General features: G+C 46.3%; 1 protein-coding gene across 1 annotated transcript in view; it reads right to left on the minus strand.

Moving 5' to 3' along the window:
• Window positions 1-8,439: 8,439 nt before the first annotated feature.
• cdx1b (caudal type homeobox 1 b) overlaps window positions 8,440-24,900 on the minus strand; it is a 47,534-nt gene continuing 31,073 nt past the window's right edge. The window contains exons 2-3 of the mRNA XM_041194250.1: window positions 9,943-10,091; window positions 8,440-8,643 (exon numbers count right to left, since the gene is read on the minus strand). Of these exons, the coding sequence (XP_041050184.1) occupies window positions 8,440-8,643; window positions 9,943-10,091 (353 nt within the window). The remainder of the gene's footprint in view (window positions 8,644-9,942; window positions 10,092-24,900) is intronic.

The raw sequence follows: 24,900 nt of genomic DNA on the forward strand, positions 1-24,900 counted from the left end.
CCCACGAACACCCACAAATCCCTTGAGCACCACCAAAACCCCCGAAAACCCCCAAACACCCGCAAAACCCCCAAAACCTCCTGAACACCCCGAAAACCTCCTGAACACCCCCAAAACCCCCTGAACGCCCCCAAAACCCCCAAACACCACCAAAACCCCCTGAATACCCCAACCCCCCCCGAAACCCCCAAACCCCCTGCACACCCCCAAACCCCCAAACACCTCCAGCCCCCCCGAAGACCCCCAACAGCCCCAAACACCCGCAACCCCCGGAACACTCCCAACCCCTCCGAACACCCCCAACCCCCCCATCCCGAACACCCCTAACCCCCAAATCCTATCCACTTGCCTTAGACACTTACCTTCCCCTGGCCTGTCACTTTCCGTGGCCCTGTAAACTCACCTGCTTTACGGCAGAAAGTGCTGTAAAAAAAAAAGAGGGCATGGCCTCCTTGAATCCGCTGGATCCGGACGTGGATGGGGCCTGTGAGGATTCTCTCGACGCAGGCCCCAAGCAGCCCCGGCAAAGGCAAGTGGCAACACAATCTTCAAGACCAGGCAAGTGTGCATTTATTTCTTCTAAGTCCTGTGGGCCTGCACTTTCCGACGCTAGTCAGAGGTTACAGCCCAATATGTTTCTTCCACTCTTTCCTCATTTAAGATGCTCCTTAAAACCTACCTCTTTAACCGAGCTGTTAGTCATTCTTCCTGTCGTTGGCCAAGAAGGACTTTTACCCCACTACTTTCAAGAGAGGAAGGGGCTAGGATCATAGTGATGGTTGTAAATTATTCCACCTACACGCTGGCCACGGGCTAACAACAAGCTGTGTGGAGCAGGTTTACTAAACATTTAGGAATCACAATAAAACCCATCAGCTCCCAGCTGACTTGGCAGCCGTGAAAATTCTCCCCCTCCTTTAGCCAACTGTGGCTGCATGTATTCCTGGATGTTTCAACACATGACCTCCCCCTCACCCCCAACTGCCCCTCCCCCACCCTCTCCCACCTTTGGCCATCCAACATGTCCACCCTCATGGGGCCCCACCTTCCCACGGTCGATCAGAATATGAAAAAATCTCCTTGTTACCCCATTGGATGGTTCTTGACTGCTAATCAAACAACCTAATCTGCCCTTCTCATCTCCAATGCTTTTACATGTAATAAACAGAAGTCTTGAGAGAAACAATATAGGATTAGGCCACTTGGTCTGTCGAGCCATTCAATTAGATCATGGCTCATCATCCATCTCAATGCCACTTTCCCGCACTATCTCCAGATCCCTTGATGTCATTAGTCTCCAGAACTCTGTTGATTTCTCCCTTGAACATGCTCAATGATCCAGCTTCCACAGCCCTCTGGGGCACAGAATTCCAAAGATTCACCACCCTCTGAGTGAAGAAATTCCTCCTCATCTCACTCTTTAATAGTCTACCCTTATTCTGAGATCATGTCCCCTGGTTGCAGACTCACCAGCCAGGGCAAACATCTTACCTCCATCCTGCTTGTCATGCATTGTAAGGACTTTGTAAGTTTCAGTGAGGTCACCCCTCGTTCTTGGAAACTGTAGGTAAGGGAATATAGACCCAGACTCCTCAATCTCTCCTCATAGGGCAATCCCACCAAGCCAGGGATTAATCTGGTGAACATCCGTTGCACTATTTTATTTGTAAATATTAAATATATTTTTAAATATAATCATATAACAAAATTATAATATAATTAAATATATTTTTAAAGCCAGCCCCTATAATTTTTTGACCAGCATGTTTCTTGTTGGCATTAGTGTCCTGGGGATTAATTGTCAGTTCCTGGAGACTCTAGGATAATCCTGGAGGTTGACAACCCCTAATTTAAGCCTTAATTCCCAGGGTTATAAGAGTGGGCCAAGGAGCCGGAAGCAGAAATCTCTTTTCTGTTCTGCCTCTCCCCTGATCAAACCAGGAGCTCCAGTAGCATTAGAGCTGCAGCAAGATTTAGTCACTTCGCATTCATGCCCGATCACATCTGTAGAGCCAGGTGGTCCCTTCAAATCGTGTTCACGTCCGCCCACCCTCTCCCGAGCCACGTCACAAAGTGTTCTCTGTATGACTCCCGCTGCATCGTTCGACATTCATTCAAAATAAAATATTCCTTGGCAAGAATTCACATCCAGCTAAACTCAGCTCCAGATCTGACAGTGCTTGAGCAGTGAGGAGTTCACAAAAACAGGCAGGAATGGAGGCGGGTGTGGGGGTCTGGGTGGCGGTCTGGGTGAAGGTGGGGATGGACCTGTCTCCCACCTTGCTGACCCCCTTGGTGATCAATCATTGGATGTACCAGCAAGGATTGCATCAGAGGGCCATTAGTCTTTGGAGTCCTCTTCCCCAGCGAGCAGTGGATGCTGGGTCATTGAATACATTCAAGGCGGAGTCAGATAGGTTTATGACTGACAAGGGAGTCAAGGATTGTGGGCGGCAGGCAGAAAAGTGGAGTTAAGCCACAATCAATTCAGCTAGGGTCTTGTTAAATGACGGAGCAGGCTCGAGGGGCTGATTGGCCTGTTCCTGTACTTATTGTTGAACCAAAAAGACATCCTTAAGTATAGAAGAATAAAGGATGATCTAATTGTTTTTTTAATTTGTTCATGGGATGCAGATGTCACTGGCTGGGCCAACATTTATTGCCTATCCCTAAATGCCCTTGAGAACTGAGTGCCTTGCTAGGCCATTTAAGAGTCAACCACATTGCTGTGGGTCATGGGTCTGGAGTAGGCCAGATCAGGTAAGGACAGCAGATTTCTGTCTCTAATGGCCATTAGTGAACCAGATGGGTTTTTATGACAACCGGCAATGTTTTCATGGTCATCATTAGACTTGTAATTCCAAATTTTTTATTGGATTCTGATATCAACACCTGCCCTCATCAGATCTGAATCCAGGTCTCCAGAGAATTACACTGGGTCTCTGGAATACTAGTCCAGTGACAATACCAGAACACCACAGCCTTCCTATAATTGTTCTGTTTAAGGTGGTCAAAGGGGTTGAACAGAGTGGGGGTGGGGGTTGGGGGTGGTGGGTGGTGGCAGTGGAGAACCTTAAAATTATATCATTGAAGAAAGGTGTCAGGCTTCTCTACACAAAGAGTTGTAGAAATCTGAGTCTCTCCCCCAAAAGCTGGGATTTTAGCAGGGGTATCAATGGAAAATTTCAAAACCGAAATTGATAGATTTTTTTTTAGTTGGGCATGGGTATGAAGGGTTATGTGACCAAGGCAGGTAGCTGGAGTTAAGAGACAGATCAACCATGATCTAACTGAATGGAATGAGATGTTCAAGGGACTGAATGGCCTCCTTCTGTCTCAAGAGGAAAAGGATGAAATGGCTAAAGGTCAAAAGCAGGAAAAGCTCACGAAATACATCCATTAAAAAGAAAAGCTGAAAGAATTAAACTCTAATAAATGAGCGAGAACATTTTATTTAAAAAAATACCAGCCTACCTTACAGTCAAGGCTTAAGAATTGCAGTGATTTTGTGATATAATCCATTTGAACCTTCATAGAGCAAACCCCAGCTCCGTTTCTAACTGCTGTTAGGGTCATTAGAAGAATTAACTTGCATTTCTAGAGCAGTATTCACAACCTCATGCTATCCTAACGTTAAAGCCAATTAAGTACTTTTGATGTGCAGTCACTGTTGGGATGTAGGGAACGTGCAGCCAATTTGTGCACAGCAAGCTCCCACAAACAGCCATGAGATAATGACCAGATAATCTGCTTTTTTTAGTGATGCTGGTTGAGGGGTAGATACTGGCCAGCACACCAGAGAGAACCCGCCTGCTCTTCTTCCAAATAGTGCCATGGGATCTTTCACTTCCGCCTGAGAGCGAGGTTAGAGTCTATTATTGTGTAAATCCCAGGGGTTGCTAGAAAACTAGAAGCCAGGTTTTTACAGCACTAACATAGAAGGTCATGGAGGGGCTGGAGATGCCAATTTCGGAGTGAACCCACAATGTGACATGGCACAGACCCTAGTTCTATACAGTGGCTGATGCACACTCTAATAAGGCACGATGTCCACTCAAATTACATGCAACATGTGCGCAGTGCAGTGAGAATGGAACGCTTAAGCTGTGCTTCTTCATACAAACACAGCCTTCTCAAAACGCACCAAAGAGAAAAATAACATAATCTCCTTATTTTTTAATGCATCCTACCGCACGGTCTCTATATCACTGATCATAGTAAAGATTCACTTTTGTCAGATAGATAATTAATATCAGCCTGATGTAGCTTCACACTTGTATCAAATATACCATGAGCAGTGAAACAATTTTATCAGGACTCGCCATAACAGAACAATCTACCACCATTGCTTTGGCAACAGTGTTGTTATTAGGGGCATCATATGTACAGGTTTCTACATCTGCGATTTGGAAACTCGTAATGTAGCAAGGTATCACTTGCAGCCTTGCTTATTGCTCTACAGACCTCAGCAAAAGTACTCCTTTGTAAGCCTTTACCTAAATGCCATTTTGTTATGGGATTTTACTGCAGGAGAAAAGAAAGAATTTCCATTTCTATAGCATCTTTCACAACCTCAGGATGTCCAAAAGCGCTTTGCAGTTAATAAAGTACTTCTGAAGTACTTAGTCACTATTGTGATTTAGGAAACGTGCTGAATGGTTCACAGTAAGCTCCCACAAACATCAATGTGATGATGACCAGACCATCTGGTTTGCTTTTAGGTGATGTTGGTTGAGGGGCAAACATTCACTAGGACACTGGGGAGAACTTCCCAGCTCCCCTTCGAAATTTTCTCATGGGGGAACCATTACATCCCCCTGAGCGGGCAGTTTAACATCTCATCCAAAAGACGGTGCCTCCAAAAGTGCAGCACTCCCTCAGTAATGCGTTGGGAGTGTCAGCCTGGATTGTTGTGCTCAAGCTTCTGGACTGGGACTTGAACCTACAACCATCTGATTCAGTGGTGAGAGTGAAATCCATTGAAAGAAAATGAGAGAACGGACTTAGACTTCTATTGCACCTTTCACGCCCTCAGGATATCCCAAAATGCTTTACAGCCAAGTGAAGTACTTTTGAATGTTTTTTCTTTATTCTTTCACTTAGACAGTGTGCATCACTGGCTAGGCCAGCATTTGTTGCCCATCTCTAATAGCCCTTCAGAAGGTGGTATTGAACTGCCCTCTTGAATGGCTATAGTACTTGTGATGTGTGGTTTGGAGGGGAACTTACAAGTGGTGGTGATCCCATGCATCTGCTGCCTATGTCCTGCTAGGTAGTAGGGGTCACAGGTTTGGAAGGTGCTGTCAAAGGAGCCTTGGTGAGTTGCTGTAGTGCATCTTGTAGATGGTGCACACTGCTGCCACTGTGCGTCAGTGGTGAAGATAGTGACTGTTTAGTGTTTTGTCACCGTTGCACTGTAGAAAGTATCACTGAGTCAAGGCTGACACTTAATGCTGGGAGACAGCTACAGGTTCCTTTCCTCCTGCTGAAGGAATTGTCTTGAGGACTGCAGCACTACAACAAGCAACAGGACATCTTGGACCAACATAGAGGAGAGGGAACTAACGACAACCCTCAGGCAGCATGTTGGCAACAAGGAACTCCCCATGTGGAGACACCAGAGCTGAGAGATTATACCTAAAAGAAAAGATTGAACAGGCTGAGACTCTTCTCTAGAGAAGGTTCAGAGGTTACCTGATAGAGGCCTCTAAAATTTCCCAATGGGAAGAAACAGTAAAAACTGGTCCTGGTCCAAACTGGTATTCCATTTTAAGGAATACAAGAGCAGTTCAGATCAGGGCTCTTATTTCCCAGTTTTTTCTAGTTTTTTTCCCATTGGGTACGAAAGGGTTTGGTAGGTTATGTAGGGAAGATGTTTCCACTTGTGGGGGAGTCCAGAACTAGGGGCCATAAATATAAGATAGTCACTAAAAGGGAATTTAGGAGAAATCTCTTGGCCCAGAGAGTGGTGAGAATGTGGAACTCATTGCCACAGACTTTTGTTTATTCATTCAGCCATGATCTGATCAAGGTCTTTAAGGTTATGACAGAGTTTGATGGGGTGGCTTAGGAGAGGATGTTTCCACTTGTGGAGAGACCAAAATTAGAGGTCATAAATATAAGAGGGTCACTAATAAATCCATTAGAAATTCAAGAGAAATGTCCTTACCCAGAGAATGGTGAGAACGTGGAATACGCTGCCATAAGGAGTGATTCAGGCGAACAGTAAAGATACGTTTAAGGGGAAGCTGGATAAGAAATGAATGGAAGAAAAGGAATAAAGGGTTATGGTAATAGGGTGAGATGAATTAAAGCAATAGGGGGCTGATATGGAGCATGGACACTCGCTTGGGCCAGCTGCAATGAACAGCCTGTTTCTGTGCTGTACATGTAATTCTCCATATGAATCACAGGCATAGACCCATGAGCGGAGCACAGGATGAGTAAACGATACTCTAGATTTGAACAATGGTTACAGGACACGCTTCAGACTTGAGTGATCTCTAGTGAAATGAGGTCCCGGTTTGGCCATAATAACATGCCGCTCCCCCTAGAGTTTGATATTTTCTATTGGTATCGCTGACCAAAAATATTGGTTGAAGGCAATGATGCCTGATCTGCATTTTGTGGTCAAGCTAGCAGAAAGTGGGAGGTAGTTACTGTCATCTTACCTATGGCTACAAGGTTAGGCTGGAGAAGCCGGGGTTGTTCTCCTTAGATTTAATAGAGGGGACAAGATTAAGGCAGGTTTAGATCAGGTAGACAAAGAAAGGCTGTTCCCATTAGCTGCTAGTAAAAGAACCGGTGGAAACTGACTTAAGGTTTTGGGCAAGAGATGAAATGGGGGAATGTGAGGATGAACTTTTTTACACAGCGGGTGATATGACCTGGAACTCTGTGCCTATGAGGGGGGTGGAAGCAGAGACGATGAATGATTTCAAAAGGAAATTGGATGGGCACTTAAGAAAAATAAACTGGGCTTTGGGTATAGAGCGGGGGAGTGGGACTGATGGGATTGCTCTACAGACTTGATGGGCCAAATGGCCTCCTTTGGATGGCTCTATGGGCAGGATTTTCCATCTGTTGATCTCCAAATTTTCCCGTCCCACCTGTGACTATGCCTGCTGAAGTTGGGGCCGAGAAATCCCACCCTATAACTCTTCTCTGCTGCTGAAAGCTTCATTCATGCCTTTGTTACCTACAGACCCAAATAGCTCAATACCCTCGTGGCAGGCCTCTCACCCTCCGCACACCACCAACCTGAGCTCATCCAAAATTCTGCTGCTCACATCCCAGTTCACACTGAGACCCATTCACCCACCACCCTCACTGTCACTACATTGACTTACGGTCCACTAACATTGGCAAATGTAAAATTCTGGTCTTCACTTTCTTCCACGGTCTTAGCACACCATGCCTCGCCACAGACCCCTTAGCTTCCTCTAGCTCTGCTACTTACAGAAATCTCTGTGCTCCCCTAATTCTGGCTCCTTCCGCGTCCCCCATTTAATTGCTCCAACATTTATCTTTCTCTACCTTTGTCCCCCCTTGTAAGATGCCCCTCTGAAAACCTACCTCTTTGACCAAGCTTTTGGTCATCTGTCCTAATACCTTCTTACATGGCTGGGTGTCAGCATTTGGCTGCAAGGTGCCTTGGGGCATTTTACGACGTGAAAGGTGCTACCTGCACGCAGGTTGCTGTTGTACCATTTTTAAGTGACTCCCCACGGAGGCAAGACACAAAATAAAATATGTAAAGCAGCAGGGTTGAGGAGTGTTTCTTGTCAAAACAAACATTCTTGGAAGTCCAATTTGAAAATGTTGCGATTTTCTGGTATAAAACACCCTTTTGAATAATATACTTTTTCTTAAAAAATAAACAAGCCCCCTTTATCACACGAAATATATTACAACCTATCCAAAATCGAATTCAAATGCGTTCACAAGAGCAGAGACCCGATGTTTGATGAGGTGGACACTTATCCCACTTGGGAGCAGACGGTGTTGTTTCTGAGTGCAGTACCCAGAAAGGGTAAACTGCACAACAAACGGCACAGCAAGCGTCTATTTTAAGAGACAGCTCCTCCCTTTCCGCTTTTAGTTCTGTTTTTCCCCTGGGCAGCTATTAAGTTTTCTCGATGAATTGTCATCCACTGCAAAGCAAAGGTCAGAGTCCGAGCCTCGATCCCAACGGCCCAAGCTGTTCCCATTCTCCCCCACCCACCCCCCTCCCCCCGCCACTCCTCCGCCTTCCCCAGATGTCGAGGGAGGGTGAATAGAGGCGGCATTCCCGAATGTTAAATGACGGCACATTGCAAAGAACAAAAATGGCTGCCTCTTCCTATCAAAAGCGAGTCTCTTCTTTGCTGAAGGCACAGTGTAGCTGGAACCAGAATAGAGTAGGCCCATTGCCCAGGAGATACAGGGAGAGGAGTTGGGTTAGGACAAGTATTCCTCTTTGATAGTCAGTGGGATGGACTGAGAGACAAGGTTATTGCTGCTGCTAACCAATCCAATGGCAGTCGGAGCCACGGGGACTGGTGGTGTAGGTGTTGTCGTGCTGGCTTGCTGTGACTGCTGCTGCTGCTTCTTCTTGTTGATTTTTCTCTCCTTTGCCCGTCTGTTCTGGAACCAAATCTTCACCTGGGTCAGAGCAAGAGAAGAGAATAAGGCAGCCTTCATTAAAACATTCTCCACCACTCCAAGCTCAAATATCCAGACAGAGTTACTATTTACTTTAGTTTTGAAGTTAAAATGAGTGACATGAGTACTAAGAATACGAAATTCATGCATTTTTTTTTTGCAGGGGTGAGATACAGCCCCTGTTCTCTTTTCCCATCTCCTTCAGTCTGACTGATCCTAAGAGTTTGTGAATCTGCAAGCAGCAAAGCCAGCCACCTCTCCCTTTGTGTCCAGATGTTAAAGCTCAGATCTGACTTTCAGCAGAACTTGACCTGGTCCCCTGCCCCCCCCATGGCGACCGGACATACCTGTTGCTGGGGCAGAGTTCAGCATGACTTCACACCACACCTTGACTAAGAAAGAAGGACAGCTGCTTCCTGGACACAGAGGAAGATGCAGAGAGACAAAGGATTTATTGCTGTGGGGGAGCGGCAGTAGATCCTCCAGTGAAGAACAGGGTAGACTGTTTTTGTCTTAACAACTAAGCAGAATGCTTGTAAAAGTTGGTTTTCTATTCGAAAGGAAGGGAACGGGATTGACAGGACTTTGAGATTGAAGGAACAAGGAGCCATTGAGGTGGATCTGGCTGGTGGAAGTCTGTTCTGGAATACTTACTCTGAGTGGAACAAGTTTCACAGAGCGTCAGAAGATTTGATCCGGTATGGCAGGAGGAGGTAAGCTGGCTGGAAGCTGAGAGTGACCTGAGATCTAATCTTGTCCTGCTACCTGTCAGCAAGAACTGTGGTGCATTCCAGTTGAGTTCATGAGTTCATGCAAAAGTAATTTTTCTTTTGCTTGGTTATTAGTTGCCTGTTAAGTAATGTTTGATCCATGTTGATTTTAGTTTGTTTCTTACAGGAAAACTCTTCAAATGCGAAACTTTGTCCTGCGATTGGGAAATGGGAATTCATCCCTTTTAAAAGTTATCGGCCCCGTAACAACACACACGGTCACGAATAATCACATGGATACATACTTGCACAGACGGACAGACAAGGACACTTATGCACATGCTGCAGGTGCGCACACTTATAAGCGCACACACACACCATGTTGCTAACACTTGACAATGGTCCCTGGCTGGATTTTTCTCCCACCCTGGCCCAGATGAACCGAGGCTATTTCCAGCACTCACTGAGCACAGATCTAGGGTCAACTTTGTGCCTTATCTGGCCCCTATGCCTCAGCACATCAGTGACACCTCTGGCAATAGTTTGCTTCAAACTAAGTTATTCTGACGCATAAATGAGACACACTGACCTGTCGTTCAGACAATCCTAACGCGACTGCCAATTCAGACTTCCTGCGGATGGTTATATATCTGCTGTAGTGGAATTCCTTCTCTAACTCCAGCCTTTGATGGTCAGTGTACACCACTCGGTACTTGTCTTTCGTTCTGGTTTTGCCTGCTGATAGACAGGAAGGAATAATTGGATTTATTAAATGAAGCAGACATGGCCTTGAACACAGAAGAATCTCTGCCTTACAACCAGTGAAATATACCCAAGGTCAGCACCGTCCCATACAGCAGCCACTAGCCACAGGTACTTAATGGGGAATCCCGATGGGGCCAAATGCATTTAGGAATATAGGAGGGAGGCCATTCAGCTCCTCCAGTCTGTTCCGCCATTCAATAAGATCACTGTTGGCCAATGTCTCAACTCCCTGTACACGCCTTGGAAACCTTTTATATCCTTACCCAAAAGGTTTCTGACTAGTAAACAATAATAAATAATAGACACTGTCATTGGTCATTATAATTCACTGCCCCAGATGCTCAATCATTGAGCATATTCAATGCTGAGATCAACAGATTTTGGACTTTAAGGAAATCAAAGGATAGTACAGAAAAGTGGAGAGTTGGGGTCCAAGATCATCCAAGACTTCATAGCCTGCTCCTGCTCCTATTTCTTATGTTCTCATGTGATAATCAACACTCACGTTCCCAGGCCATACGAATGTGAACTTCAACCTTCTTTTGTGCTGGTCAACAATACAACAGTGAGATGAAAAGTGGGCAAGTCTTTTCTGATTCTTGTGATTCCTGAATGGTGCTAGATTCTTGTTAAGTTAAGATACGAAGACTGTATGAAATGTATGCGGTGTATATGGTCATAAAATAATAGGCAGCGTGTTGGGGTGGAGGGGGTTGGCACCCCACCCCCCTCAGAACGGAAGCAAAGTCGAGCCGGCTTGCTCCACACCAACCCACCCCGCAACCCTAACACACTGTGGCCGGGTTAGGTTTGCGCAGGTTTCTGCCCACTCACTGGGAAGTCCCACTCTCAGGAGCTGCCAGCCAATCTGAGAGGCCAGCAGCTCCAGCAAGTCCCAGTAGCGCCAAGGGTGCATTAGTGGACGCTGCTGGGACTGCAAGCAGGCCCAAGAAAAAGGACCATGGATCCCGGAGCAAGGTAAATCCAGGACATAGGGCAGAGAGGGTTTGGGCAGTTTAGGGTGGGGGCGGGGGGAGAGGTGTGGGGTGTGGGTGTTGTGTTTAACATAGCTGGTGGATAGGAAGAAAGGTCGGTTGCTGTCTTAGCGGAGCTTCCCCCCCCCCACCGACTCGCAAAGGGAACCCCCCCCAAAGATAGTACCTCCCCTTACTTACCACCCTTTTAAAGGTTCATTCAAAACCGGGCTGCCCACTCCCACCCAAATGTCTATGCCAACCGTTTTATGCCTTTGGCAGCACATTATCACAGTCATTTGGCTTGTTAACAAGCTCAATTGACCCTTGATTATTTATTTTAATAGGGTAGGTGGGCTGCAAGTCCCCTGCATATTGGGACTGAGCTCAGGGCACACTCTCAGGACATCCCGCAGTGATTTGCAGTCAATGAAGTACTTCTTGAGTGCAGTCACTGCTATGATGCAGGAAACATTTGGCAGCCAAATTGTGCACAGCAAGTGCCCACAAACAACAATGCAAAAATGACCAAAGAATTCTTGGTTTAGTGATGTTGGTTGAGGGATAAATATTAACCTGGACACCAGGGAGAACTCCCTTACTCTGCTTCAAAACAGTGGCTGTGGGACCCTATACTTCAACCTGAGATGACAGACATTTATTGAGGGGATGTAGTTTATCATCACTAAGGCTGGCATTTAGTGCCCATCACTCACTGCCCTGAGAAGGTGATGGTGGGCCTTATTTAACCATTAATAGCAGGCACCTTATTGGCAGCAGGCTTGATACAAACTGGGTGTCTTGCTGGGCCACTTTAAAGGGTGGCTGGGAGTCAGACACATTGGTGTGGGTCTGGAGTCACATATTGGTCAGTCTGGGTACGGACAGCAAGTTTCCTCCATTAAGGGCCATTAGTAAACCAGTTGGGTTTTATTTCCAGATTTATTTCAAAATACTGCAACCAAATTCTCAGTGATGGGATTAGAACTCATTATTGGTATTGATGGTATTGGGAGTACACTGCTGTAGCATAGATATCATCGAGCAGCCGGTACAGAACTCATACGTACATGCATACATACAAAATTAGGGGCAGGTATAGGCCACTCAGCCCTTTAAGTCTGCTCCACCATTCAATGAGATGCTGGTTGATCTGACTATAACCTCCCACCTACCTCTGATAACCTTTCACCCCCTTGCTTATCACGAATCTATCTACCTCTGCTTTGAAAACATTCAAAGACTCTGCTTCCAACACCTTTTTGAAGGAAGAGGGTTCCAAAGGCTCACTACCCTCTGAGAGAATTTTTTTTTTCCTTATCTCTGTCTTGAATGGACGACCCCTTATTTTTAAACAGTGACCCCCTAGTTCTCGATTCTCCCACAAGAGGAAGCATTGGCCAGGAACTTTCAGTCAGATGTTTCGGTCGGCGGGCGTGTGCCAAAGTCGGCTGCGCGCCCGCCGATAATTCATAGGCCTATTAAGGCCATTAACAAAGTGATTAATTTCAGGTTTACGCTGCCCGTCCAACCTTACGGCTGGCAGCCAGGTGAAAAAGCCAAGTGGCCTTTGACACTTTTTGGGAAACCTCATCCATGAGCGGGATGGAGTCTTCCTAAAGCTCTTACGAATTAAATGAAAAGTTTTTCTGAAAAATAAAAACACGTCCCATCTCAGTCACAGGAGGGGGAGGACACGTTTCATTAAATTTTTATGACATCCGTCTATTTTTTCCCGAAAGCGTTTCAATCTCCCTGAGGGCTGCTCCGTGCCTCAGGGAGATTGAGGAGCTCTTCCGTGCGCATGCGTGAGCGTTGGACGCGACTCTGCCTGCTCACCCCGCCCCGCACAGGTAGCGTTGCCGCTCGCGTATTACGCCGGGTGGGCCTTAATTGGCTCACCCGCGTAAAATGGCGGCGCGAAGCCAATCGCGGATGGCGTTCAGCTCCCGAGCCCGCCTGACGCGGTAAAGATTCAGGCCACCCTCTCTGCATCCACCCTGTCAAGGCCCCTCAGGAATATCCCTCCGAATTTGCACTGCAGTGTCAGCCTAGACTGTGGGTTGGATCTCGATGGGTGATGGCTTATGAGCCCCATACACCTCCCCGTTTTTTTCTTCTCCCCTATTTTCCTGACCCATATTTGCCACGGGATTGAGAAAGGCCCGATATTTTCTGTGTTTTTGTTGTTGAAAGGGATACAAATACAAACAGTTCTTTATCATCCTCGCGTGCAAGTGGTGAGGGTGGAGTAGGCAAACAGCATCCAAGCAGCTCAGTAACCAGTGGAAAATATGGTTGTCTGGCAAAAGGCAAACCACAGGCAACCAGCATGAGTCACTACTTGGTTAAGTGACACAGTGTCTGTTTTAACTCGAGTTAACTCCATAATATAACAGTCTCAGAGCTGCATTGGCATGAAGTGTGTAGTAGCACACCTATAACAACATGTACTTTTGCTTTTACATCTCTGTGTTTATCTGGGCACAGCAAGAAGGGACAACATGTTTTTATGATCTTATGATGTTCGTACTGGACAAGTCAGATCTCAGAGTGAAACCTGGCTCGATGGATCCTAACTTTAACTTTTCTTTGAAGCCGTGGAGGTAAAGTTACTGAACAAATTCACAGGAGTCTGCTGATGAACTTTTAACACAAAGAATAAAACATTTATTAAACAAGGAAAATGAACCATATTACACCATGCAGAAAGGTTGGAAAGATCTCAAAACAAACACAAGAAAATGATTCAAATATTCACTATCCCTTCAGCTTAACAATCTTTACAGATACTTGCAAATTCAGAAAGACAAAACAATTCACCATGGCTGGAACCTTATGGCGCCATCGCAGTGGGGATAGGGCCACAAAATGTGGTGAACCATTCTAAATTCGACTGACTTTGGCAGGACTGTAAAATCCTGCTGGCCTAAGATTATGCCCAATATCCATCTTATGCTCTAATGTTCAGGCTAAGTATGCAGTACATGTAACCCGACTGGCGAACTGTGGACAGACGCACCACATTCCAAAGTAAGTGACAGATGCAACCAAAGCAGATTCTATGGATTTCTCAACAGCCCACTCAGAGGTTCTTCACACTGTGAGCCAATGAGTCTCACTGAAACTCTGTCTTTCTGACGAGGGTTTCCAATCTCCACATTTGAAGAACTCGCCTTGGAATTCTCTCCAAACGTCACTCCCGCTCGGATGGCTTCAACAAGGACCCACCTTTTGGGTTTCAATCTTGTCTTCTGAGATTCCTTTCTCTTGGATCTCCAAATACACTCGAGCTTCACCTCCCGAACACACTTTCAGATCTTCGGCCATGCCAAGCAGAGCACTGCTGCTCCAAAAGGCCCACAGGAAGGAGTCACCAACCTTTGACTGCCTCCTTGGATCTTCTGGGGTTACTTGAGCCCACTTTGCTTCAAGTCTGCTCCCTGCATATCTGTCTTTAACTTGCAGTCTATTTTTCTGCTCTTTGAACTTTACTTAACTGTATCTATTTCAGATCCCTATCCTTGTCCCTTAACTTGGGACTTCCTTCTGGAACCTGTCTCTGTCCCATTCCCTGGTTTGGGACCCTCTTCTTGGTTTGGGACCTTCTCCTTGTCCCCCTCCCGGTGTCCTGCTCCCTGAGACATCTTCTCCCGAATGGCGCTCCACTTCAGGTCACCTGTTTCACGCTGTTCCGCTTTACTCCTTTTTCTGTATGGAGGGCTGGTTCCCGACCTTAAAGATGTGAAAAACCATGAACTGCACATGTGTGTGTGGGCCATACCTGGGTCATTGCATACACAGGAGGCCCGAGGCCCACTGTAGTTCCTGGCCTCTGATCTCCCAATCCCTGACCTCCAATTAAACTACGTATCGGAGTTCGTCAAAGTGCCATCCTATCATAGAATGATACAGCACAGGAACATCATGCCTGTGCCGGCTCTTTGTCCGCTTCGCCCGGTAAATCATCCCCCCCTTCAAGTGTTTACTCGGATCTCTTTTGGAAGTTACTATTGGCCAGGATCTTATGTTGGTCGGACGGGCAAGCGCTCGACCCGAACGCACGTGAAATTGCCCGAAATGCCGTCGGGCGTGGGTCCCGACATCACCGCGGACGTGAGCAACATGGAGGTCGGCGGGCACGGGCGGGAGTCAGTGCTGCGCCCGCCGACAACCAAAGGGCCGATTAAGCCCATCGAAAACCCGACTGCCCACGATGTTCCGTTGCCCGTGAGATTTTTGAGCTCGTCACGTGGGCCAAACAGGCAGGCGGGCAGCCCAATTTTAACCAAACCTCATCCAAGGTCAGGATGAAATATCCGCGGTGAAACATAATAAAAAAAAAATGATGTCTGGTGACTGATTGGTTTTTTTTGAGTTCTGCTGTCGGGTGCTGGAATGTGTTGGATAGAGACGCAGTTTGGGGGCGTCTCTTTCCCCTTTGCCGTTTAACCTGTCCGGGTCTGCAGCTTCCCTGAGGCAGCTGTCTGCCTTCAGGGTGCTCACTGGCAGCGCCCGGCCGCATCCTGACTTTTGTTGGCGCCTGCCCTCTTTCCACCCTCCCCCCTCCCCAACCCCCCCACCAACCCTCACCCCCCCTGGGCAGCGCTGAGGCTTTCTCAGTGCGTGTTTCACACTGGCTCGCCGTTAATTGGCCAGCCAGCGTGAAATTGTATCTCGGGGGCCGATCGCGGGCGGAAGCGCATTTCACGTCCGCTCCTGTGCCCAACAAACCCCGGCGCGCGCGCCAAACATGAAATTCGGGCCCACTGTTCCTGATTCCATCACCCTTTCCAAGCAGCGCATCCCAGATCGCTGTGTAAAAAAAAAAATCTTTCTTCTCGTCCTCAACCCCCAACCCAGTGACCTTCAGTTCGGGGAATTCCCAATCGGCCTCGACCTGCACCTAACGCCGAGTGCCTTCTGCTTTAGTGATGATCACTCCGGGCGGGTTAGAGTTACCAGCCCTTCCAGATTGGCCTGGGCTCCGCGGGAATTGAAGACCCATCCCCAGGTCACTGCCCTAAGCAAAAGAGCCTCTGAGGTGGCCAAGATGAGGTCTTAAGCTGAAGTGCCAGCTGGTTTAGCCCTCGGATACAGAAAGTCGCCATCTCGCTAAAAGAAGTCCACCTGCCAAGAGGGTGAGGAAGGCGCTGATTGCCAATTAAGTGCCCTGCCAATTAAGGAGGCCCCATGCCATTTTGGTAGCCAGCATTTGATCTAACGCTCCCTCCAAACCCCGACCGGGTGCTTGTAAGTAAAAAGGCCATTTTTACTGCTACTTAAAAGTCTATCACCTTTTATGGTTGAGGCATTAGGAAAAAAAAAATGCTTTTAGAACATACAACAGAAATCAGAGCAGGAGTAGGCCATATGGTCCCTCGAGCCTGCTCTGCATGCAATTCAATAACTTCACGGCTGATCTGATTGTGGTCTTAACTCCACTTTCCTGCCTGCGCCCCCATGACTCCCTCGTCAATCAAAAATCTGCCTTACTCAGCCTTGAATATAGTCAATGACCCCCAGCCTCCACTGCTCACTGAGGAAGAGAGCTCCATACTCTAACGACCCTCTGAGAGAAGAAATTCCTCCTCATCCCCATCTTAAACCCTGTTATTTTCAAACTGTATCCCCCCAGTTCTAGATTCCACCTCAAGGGAAAACATTCTTTCAACATCCACCCTGTCAAGTCCCCTCACGATCTTACATGTTTCAATACGGTCACCTCTCACTCTCCTTAACTCCAGTGAGTGTCGGCCCAACCTGCTCAATCTTTCCACCGAAGACAAACCACGCGTAGCAGCAGCCAACCTAGTGAACTTTTCCTGAACTGCCTCCAATACAAGTATGAACCTCCTAAACGTGTCCCTCCTGTTTGTTTTAAAAGTATTGGAGATGCTGAGCGAAGTTGTGAAGGCCTCAGATCATTTTGTTACAATAAAGGGGCCATATGAATATAAGTTTTTGTTGTTGTGGGGAGAGGGCTGTTTGACCCAGTGGGTGGATGGGGCCTATTGTAATGTGGTTCCTCACCAAGGCTACATCAGAAAAGCAGAAGCAGCTCAGCAATAGATCACCCAGGTAGCAACTGTTGCTGTGTATCATGGTGTGAGTGGGAGCTTACTTAATGTCAGCTGTGGCTGCGTGGGTAGTACACTTGCCTCCGACGGTGGAGGATTCAAGATCCCCAACCTCCCAGAGGCTTGAGCACAAAATCCAGCCTGACACACCCAGTGCCCGTATTGAGGAAGTGCTGCACTGTCAGAGATGCCACCTTTCAGGTGAGATGTTAAACTAAGGCTCCATTCACCCTCTCAGGTAGATTTTAAAAATCCCATGCCACTATTTCAAAGAGGGTGTCCATGGCCAATATTTATGCATCAACCAATGTCACTGAAGCAGATTATCTGGTCATGATCGCATTGCTGAATGTGGGAGCTTGCTGCACACAAATTGGCTGCTGTGTTTCCTATGTTATTACAGTGACTCCACTTTCAAGAGTGCTGCATTGGTTACAAAGTGCATTGGAATATTCTCATGTCATGAATGGTGTTGTATAAATGCAAGGCTTTTCTCTTCAGAGACCAGAGAGATCACTGCTTGTGCCACTCCTCAGAAGGTCACTACCACTCCTGCTGTTTCTGGCCCTTTTCAACATGCCTGTGCATTTCTTCAGGCTACAGAAGACCCCAGCAGCTTGCCAGCTAGCATTGCACTATTTGTAGCCAGGTGGACGATAGCAGTTGCGTTGCTGATTCCCGCCTCTAATTAACACAGGCCAAGGATTGAACCTGTCTGTCTATTGCGCACAGGAGTAGAGCTTGAAACACCTGGGGGTGACGTTCCCCAGAAAGTCTATACAGTAAAGAGCCTCTGAGGTGGCCAAGATGAGGTCTTAAGCTGAAGTGCCAGCTGCTTTAGCCCTTAGTTACAGGAAGCCGCCATCTTGCGAAAGAAGTCCACCTGCCCAGAGGATGAGTAAGAGGCTGATTGCCAATCAAGTGCCCTGCTAGCTGGAGGCTGGATGCCATTTTGGTGGATAGCGTTTGACCAAACGCTCCCTCCAAACCACAACCAGGTGCACATCAGTAAAATGGCCATTTTAAGGGTTACTTAAAGGTTTCTCGCCTTTTATTGTCCAATAATTGCTGCAGGTTTGAAGAGGACTTTTGAAACACATCAGGAGACTTTACTGAGAGATTTTGTCAAAACCTCACCAACCTTCCAGCAACATTTATTCTGGAAATTTGGACATCACCTAAAATGATTAAGTACTGTACTACTTCACCATTTTAGAGAATGTCTACGGGTCAGCATGAGAAAGGGGGCTTGATCATGGCCATCTTGCTAGAGGATTTCCTTTGGCCAAGGGAAGGGATGGGAGGAGGACATGATGATGTCAGGCAGAGCCACACCTGCTGCTGGAGAGGAGGGACAGGAGGGCAGGTACAGGCATCCCTCCTCCTCCTCTATCTCCACATCGGGACCTCTAGTGCCGCATCTGAGAACCTGGGCAGCCTCTCACCCTGTTCCCGAGCCATTGTGAAACATCTTGCTGTCCGTCAATCAGAGCACTGCACACCTACAGCTGAAGTGGGTGCAAGGAGCCCACACTTACTGCTCCACGTTTGATCAGCACCCAAGTCCTAAACCTGTAACTTCTGGGTTAGCCCCTCCAGGCAGTTCAAATTATGGTAATCAGAAATGAGGGTCAAAATTGGCATGGTAAAACCAGATTTTCAAACAGCATGTCTTAATGGTACTGCACCCATTCAGTGTCAATTTTCAACCTTCTGTCAAATGAGCCCCCATTACTTTCAATCATTTGCAGACAGAACCACCAAGGTTTATAGCGCAGTTTGGGGCCAATCAGCTCATCATGGCTGACCTAGCTCTTAGCTGGAGCAATCCGCAAAATGTCCCAACGTCCCGTGCTCTTCCCCATAGCCTGTGTTTTTCTCTGCTTCAAATTATAGCCGCTTTCCTTTAAAAGCAGCAATGGTTTCATCTCCAACCACTCCCTGTGACAAAGCATTCTATGTGCCAACAACACTCTGTGTAAAACTAACTTCACTCCTTACTCATTCCGTGACAACATTCCCCAACAAGAGGAAACGTAGATCTTTTCTTGTGAAAACATTTTAAAGTTTTAAAAACTTTTATTTAAGGTCCAAACAGCCGTCTCTTCTCCAGTGGACACAGGCTCGGTAAAGAGCACTTCAAGTGCACTGCACAGTTCCGGTCTCCGTATGACAACAACACCATCATGTCTTTATATAGCACCTTTATTGCAGGAAAACATTCCAAGGTTTTTCACAGGAGTGTTATTGAATCATCATGGAATGGTTACTGCACAGAAGGAGGCTGGAAAACTGGTTGTGTTAATGCTGGCTCTCTACAAGAGCATTTCACCTAGTCCCATTCCTCTGCCCTTTCCCAGCCCTGCAAATTCTTTCTCTTCAGATAATTATCCAAATCGCCTTTTGAAAGTCACAATTAAATCTGCCTCTACCACACTCTCGGGCAGAGCATTCCAGATCCTAACCACTCACTGCGTAAAAATTTTCTTCCTCATTTCGCTGTTGCTTTTTTTTGCCAATTACCTTAAATCAGTGCCGTCTGGTTCTCTCAATCCTTCCACCAATGGGAACATTTTCTCCCTATCTAGTCTGTCCAGACCCCTCATGACTTCCTTGCTTTTGTACTCCATGTCCCTATTTGTAAATCCTAGGATCCCATATGTTAATTAACCACTTTCTCTATCTACATCCACTATCAGCCTATCTACATCCTCTTGATGTTTAACACTATCCTCCTCAAAGTTCCCAATACTTCCTAGTTTTGTGTTAGCTGCTAATTTTGAAACTGTGCCCTCAACACCCAAGCCAGTGTTGTGTAGTCATGGTGAAAACTGACTATATGGCCATAGGACTGTAGATACAAATTAGCAGATTCAATTTGGGACATAAACCACAAATGCCTAATGTTTGGAATAATCGATCAGGCAATTTAAACTGGAGTCAAAGTATTAGGATTATTCAGATTAAAGATGTTTCTTTCATGGGACATAGGCCAGCATTTGTTACCCATCCCTAATTGACCTTCAACTGAATGGCTTGCTCAGCCATTTCAGAGGGACAGTTAAGAGTCAACCACATTGCTGTGGGTCTGGAGTCACACATAAGCCAGACCAGGTAAGGATGGCAAGATTTCCTTCACTAAAGGACATCAGTGAACCAGATGGGTTTTTACAACAATCACTTCATGGTTATCATTAGCTTTCAATTCCATATTTTGTTAATTAAACTTACACTCCACCACATGCTGTGCCTGGGATTTGAACTCAAGTCCCCAGAGCGTTAGTCTGAGCCTCTAATTACTAGTCCAGCAACATCACCCTATGCCACCATCCCCAATATTGCAGGAGCTAGTTACCACCACAGGATAGTGAGGATGATGTTATACTACTTCCAATACACAGTGTAAAGTAGCCTCATGGTAAAGTGTACTCAGGATGCAGCTCAGAACCTGATTTCTATGTAATCCCAACAACAATCTACACTTGCAAAGTGAAAAAAAAGAAAAGGAAGAAAGACATTTATGTCACACTTTTCACAACCTTGAGATGTTCCGGAGCATTCTATAACCTTTCTGAAGTACCTTAATGTGCAAAGCGGACATGCGCCAGCCAAATTGCACACAGGATTGCCCCACAGACAGCAATGAGAAACAACCAGATAGTACACATTGTCAACCAAAACTTCTGATTGAGCCACACAGGGAGATATTAGGGCAGGTGATCAGTATCTTGCTGAAAGGGATGGCTTTATGGAGCAAACAAAGAACAAAGAACAAAGAAAAGTACAGCGGAGGAACAGGCCCTTCAGCCCTCCAAGCCTGCGCCGATCACATTGCCCGTCAACTAAAACATTTTGCACTTCCAGGGTCTGTATCCTTCTATTCCCCCCCTATTCATGTATTTGTCAAGCTGCCTCTTAAACACCACTATTGTACCTGCTTCCACCACCTCCTCTGGCAGCGAATTCCAGACTCTCACTACCCTCTGCGTAAAAAACTTGCCCCACACATCTCCTCTATAGTTTTCTCCTCTCACCTTAAATCTATGTCCCCTAATAATTGACTCTTCCACCCTGGGAAAAAGCTTCTGACTATCTATCTGTCCATGCCACTCATAATTTTGTAAACTTCTATCAAGTCACCCCTCAATCTCCGTCGCTCTAGTGAGAACAATCCAAGTTTCTCCAACCTCTCTTCATAGCTGATAACCTCCAGACCAGGCAGCATCCTGGTAAACCTCCTCTGCACCCTATCCAATGCCTCCATATCCTTCTGGTAATGTGGTGACCAGAATTGCAATATTCCAAGTGTGGCCTAACCAAGGTTCTATACAGCTGCAGCATGACTTCCCAGCTTTTATACTCAATACCCCTGCCAATGAAGGCAAGCATGTCATATGCCTTCCTGACTACCTTATCCACCTGCGTTGCCACTTTCAGTGACCTGTGGACCTGTACACCCAGATCCCTCTGCCCGTTGATGCACTTAAGGGTTCTGCCATTTACTGTATAATTCCTACCTGTATTAGACCTTCCAAAATGCATTACCTCGCATTTGTCTGGAAAAGGGACAAAGGGAAAAGAAAGGCAGAGAGGCGGAGAGGTTAAGGGAGAAAATTCCAGAGCTTAGGGTCCAGGCAGCTGAAGACATGGCCCCCAGTAGTGGAGCAATTTAGATGCTCAAGAGGCATGGATTAATGGAGTGCAGATATCTCAGGGGGTGTTGTAACGTTGGAGATGATTAAAGAGGTAGGGAGGGGCAAGATAATGGAGGGACTTGAAAACAAAGATGTGAATTTTAAATTCGAGGCATTCTGTAACCAGGAACTGTAGGTCAATGAGCATAGGGGTAATGGGTAAACGGAACTTGGTATGATTTTGAACATGGACAGCAGAGTTTTGGATGACCTCAAGTTTACAGATAGTAGAATGTGGGAGGCTGGCCAGTAGCATGTTGCAATAGGCAAGTCTAGAGGTAATAAAGGCATGGATGAGGGTTTCAACAGCAGGTGAGTTGAGGTAGCAGCAGAGTTGGGTGAAAAGAACATAGGGTGGAATTTTACAGCCCCTCCCACCAGCAGGATTTTCCAGTCCCATCAAAGTCAATTGGCTTTTGAATGTCTCGCTGCATTTTCAGGCCTCACCCCCACCCCGCGATTGGGTTGTAAAATTAGGCCCAGAGAGATGTTGCGCCAGTTGGAAGAACTGCAGAAGATATTTACAATGGTGATACCAGAACTGAGAGGTATGGACTGTCAGGAAAGATTGAAGAGGCTGGAAATTCTCAGCAGGGGCAGCAGCATCTGTGGAGGGAGAGAGAAAAATAGTCAGTCCTACAACTTGAATATGATTCTTCTTCAGAAGACATCAGAATGTTCCTCTTCAGTTCTGAAGAATAGTCATATTCAACTCAAAACTTTGGCTGGGATTTTCCAACCCCCAGTGCGGTGGGTCCTGCCTTAGAGGATGTAACGAGCCAGCCAAAAGACCACTGACTTCAACGGGGCCGCAAGACCCCACTGGTGGACTGGTATGGAAAATCCCACCCAATAACTCTGTTCATCACTTCACAGAGGCTGCCAGACCTGCTGAGTATTTCCAGCACTTTCTGTTTTTATTTCAGGTTTCCAGTTGCTGCAGTATCTTGCTTGTATTGAACAGGCTGGTACTCTTTTCCCAAGAAGAGAAGGCTGAGGGTAACCTAATAGAGGTCCTCAAAATGATGAAGGGTTTCGATAGGGTCAACATAGAAAGATGATTCCAGTTGTGGAGGATTCCAATATTAGGGTCCATAACTATGTGATAATCATTAATACATCCAATAGGGGATTCAGGAGACTCTTCCTAATAAGAATGTGGAATGCACTAGCTGAGCACAGATTGATTAGTGCAGACGCATATAAGGGGAAGCTAGGTAAAGACATGGAAAAGGAACAGGAGAACATGCAGATTGAACGACGCAAAGCAGAGGTGAGAGGAGGCTTGTGTACGGTATGAGCAATGGTGTGGACCAATTAGGCAAAAATGTATCTCTGCTGTAAATCCTATGTAGTGTGTCTCTTCATATTTGTACTTGCCCATGTGACATCCTCCTGTTGAATTCATATTGTCTGCTCTCAATGGCTTTAATGTCCTTTCTCTAATATATTATAAACAGTTCTTTATCTGGCTGAACCAGGTACAAGTTTATCATTATCTCATTGCACTGTACTCAATGCTGCATTTATAAATCCTGGAATGTTATTGGCTGTTTTATAGCCTTATTTGCCCGCAGACTCACTTTCGAGGAATTATGTGATTGCAATCTTAACTCCGGCTGTTTCCCCACCCCTTTCCATATTTTCCACTCATTGTAATTCCTTAGAATTTTTCCATTGAATTGCATCTGCCGCTTGCCTGCCCATTTGAAAATCCAGCCGGTTACCTTGCAATCCATTGGTAATTACACACAGTATGCATCAGATGAATGTTTTAAACTTTAAAAACAAATAATGCTTATCAAAATGCTGGGATTTGAATGTCAACCACACCCTCCCCCCAACCCCAACAGCCTATGTACACTTTACTCTCTCATGGGCTCTATCCACCCACTTAATCTCCTTTCACAGCCTGATTACGTGTTTTTGGAGTTGCTGGTTTAGAATAAATATTGGCCTAAGACATCAGAGAGAAATGCCTTTCTCATCTTCAAATAGCGATTACACATCTGATTACACATAGTCATTGGAAAGGCAGTGCCTCTGACTATGCACTCCCTCAGCGCCACACTGAAGAATCAGCCTCGATTGGAAAGGCCTGAGTCTGATAAAGTAGCAGTGGGTGACCCCCCCATTGGGAAGTCATCCACATGGTTCTTAGCATAAAAATGCACGGTCCATTATGGAGGTGATCCCATTCCATAGCTTGGCTCTGTCACCTCAGCTGACACTTCAGGGCAGTATCCACTGAGTGAGGGTGCGCTATTGAAGGTGCAGTCTCACAATGGGGTTCTGTCTGACTGTTCAGGTGAATGTGAAAGACAACATGATACTATGTAAAGAACATAGGAATTCAAATAACCCTTTGGTAGTACAGAACTTGAGTATTGCTGAAAAAAGAGACATTTTTTGTCAAAGCTTTTTGCCTTGCACTCATCAAGACATCTTGCAAGAAAATACCAATGTCAGGGGAAACAAAATATTTTTCCTGTGTGAGAAGAGAATGCTGATCAGTTAGCAAATGGACTCTGATTGGTGGAGGCGTTGCCATAGAGAATGGTGGCTGACAGTTAACTGCCATGCATTGTTTGAAATTTCAACCAGGCAGCTTGACTCTGATTGGTCAAGACATTGCCCAGGGGAATGAACCAACGAATAGATGTCACTTATTTTGTTTCGCTAAAGCAAGCACAATAGACATTGGTACTTCCTTGCAAATTGTCCCGATGAGTGCAACTGATGGTGAACAATTAAACAACACATTGGAGGAGGACGTTCCACAAATATCCCCATCCTCAGTGATGGAGGAGCCCAGCACAGCAGTGTAAAAGATAAGGCTGAAGCATTTGCTACAATCTTCAGCCAGATGTGCTGAGTGGATGATCCATCTCGACCTCCTCCGGAGGTCCCCAGCATCACAGATGCCAGTCTTCGATTCACTCCACGTGATATCAAGAAACGGCTGAAGGCACTGGATACTGCAAAGGCTATGGGCCCTGACAATATTCTGGCAATAGTACTGAAGACTTGTGCT

Source organism: Carcharodon carcharias, chromosome 8, assembly GCF_017639515.1.
Source record: "Carcharodon carcharias isolate sCarCar2 chromosome 8, sCarCar2.pri, whole genome shotgun sequence".
Taxonomy (NCBI): domain Eukaryota; kingdom Metazoa; phylum Chordata; class Chondrichthyes; order Lamniformes; family Lamnidae; genus Carcharodon; species Carcharodon carcharias.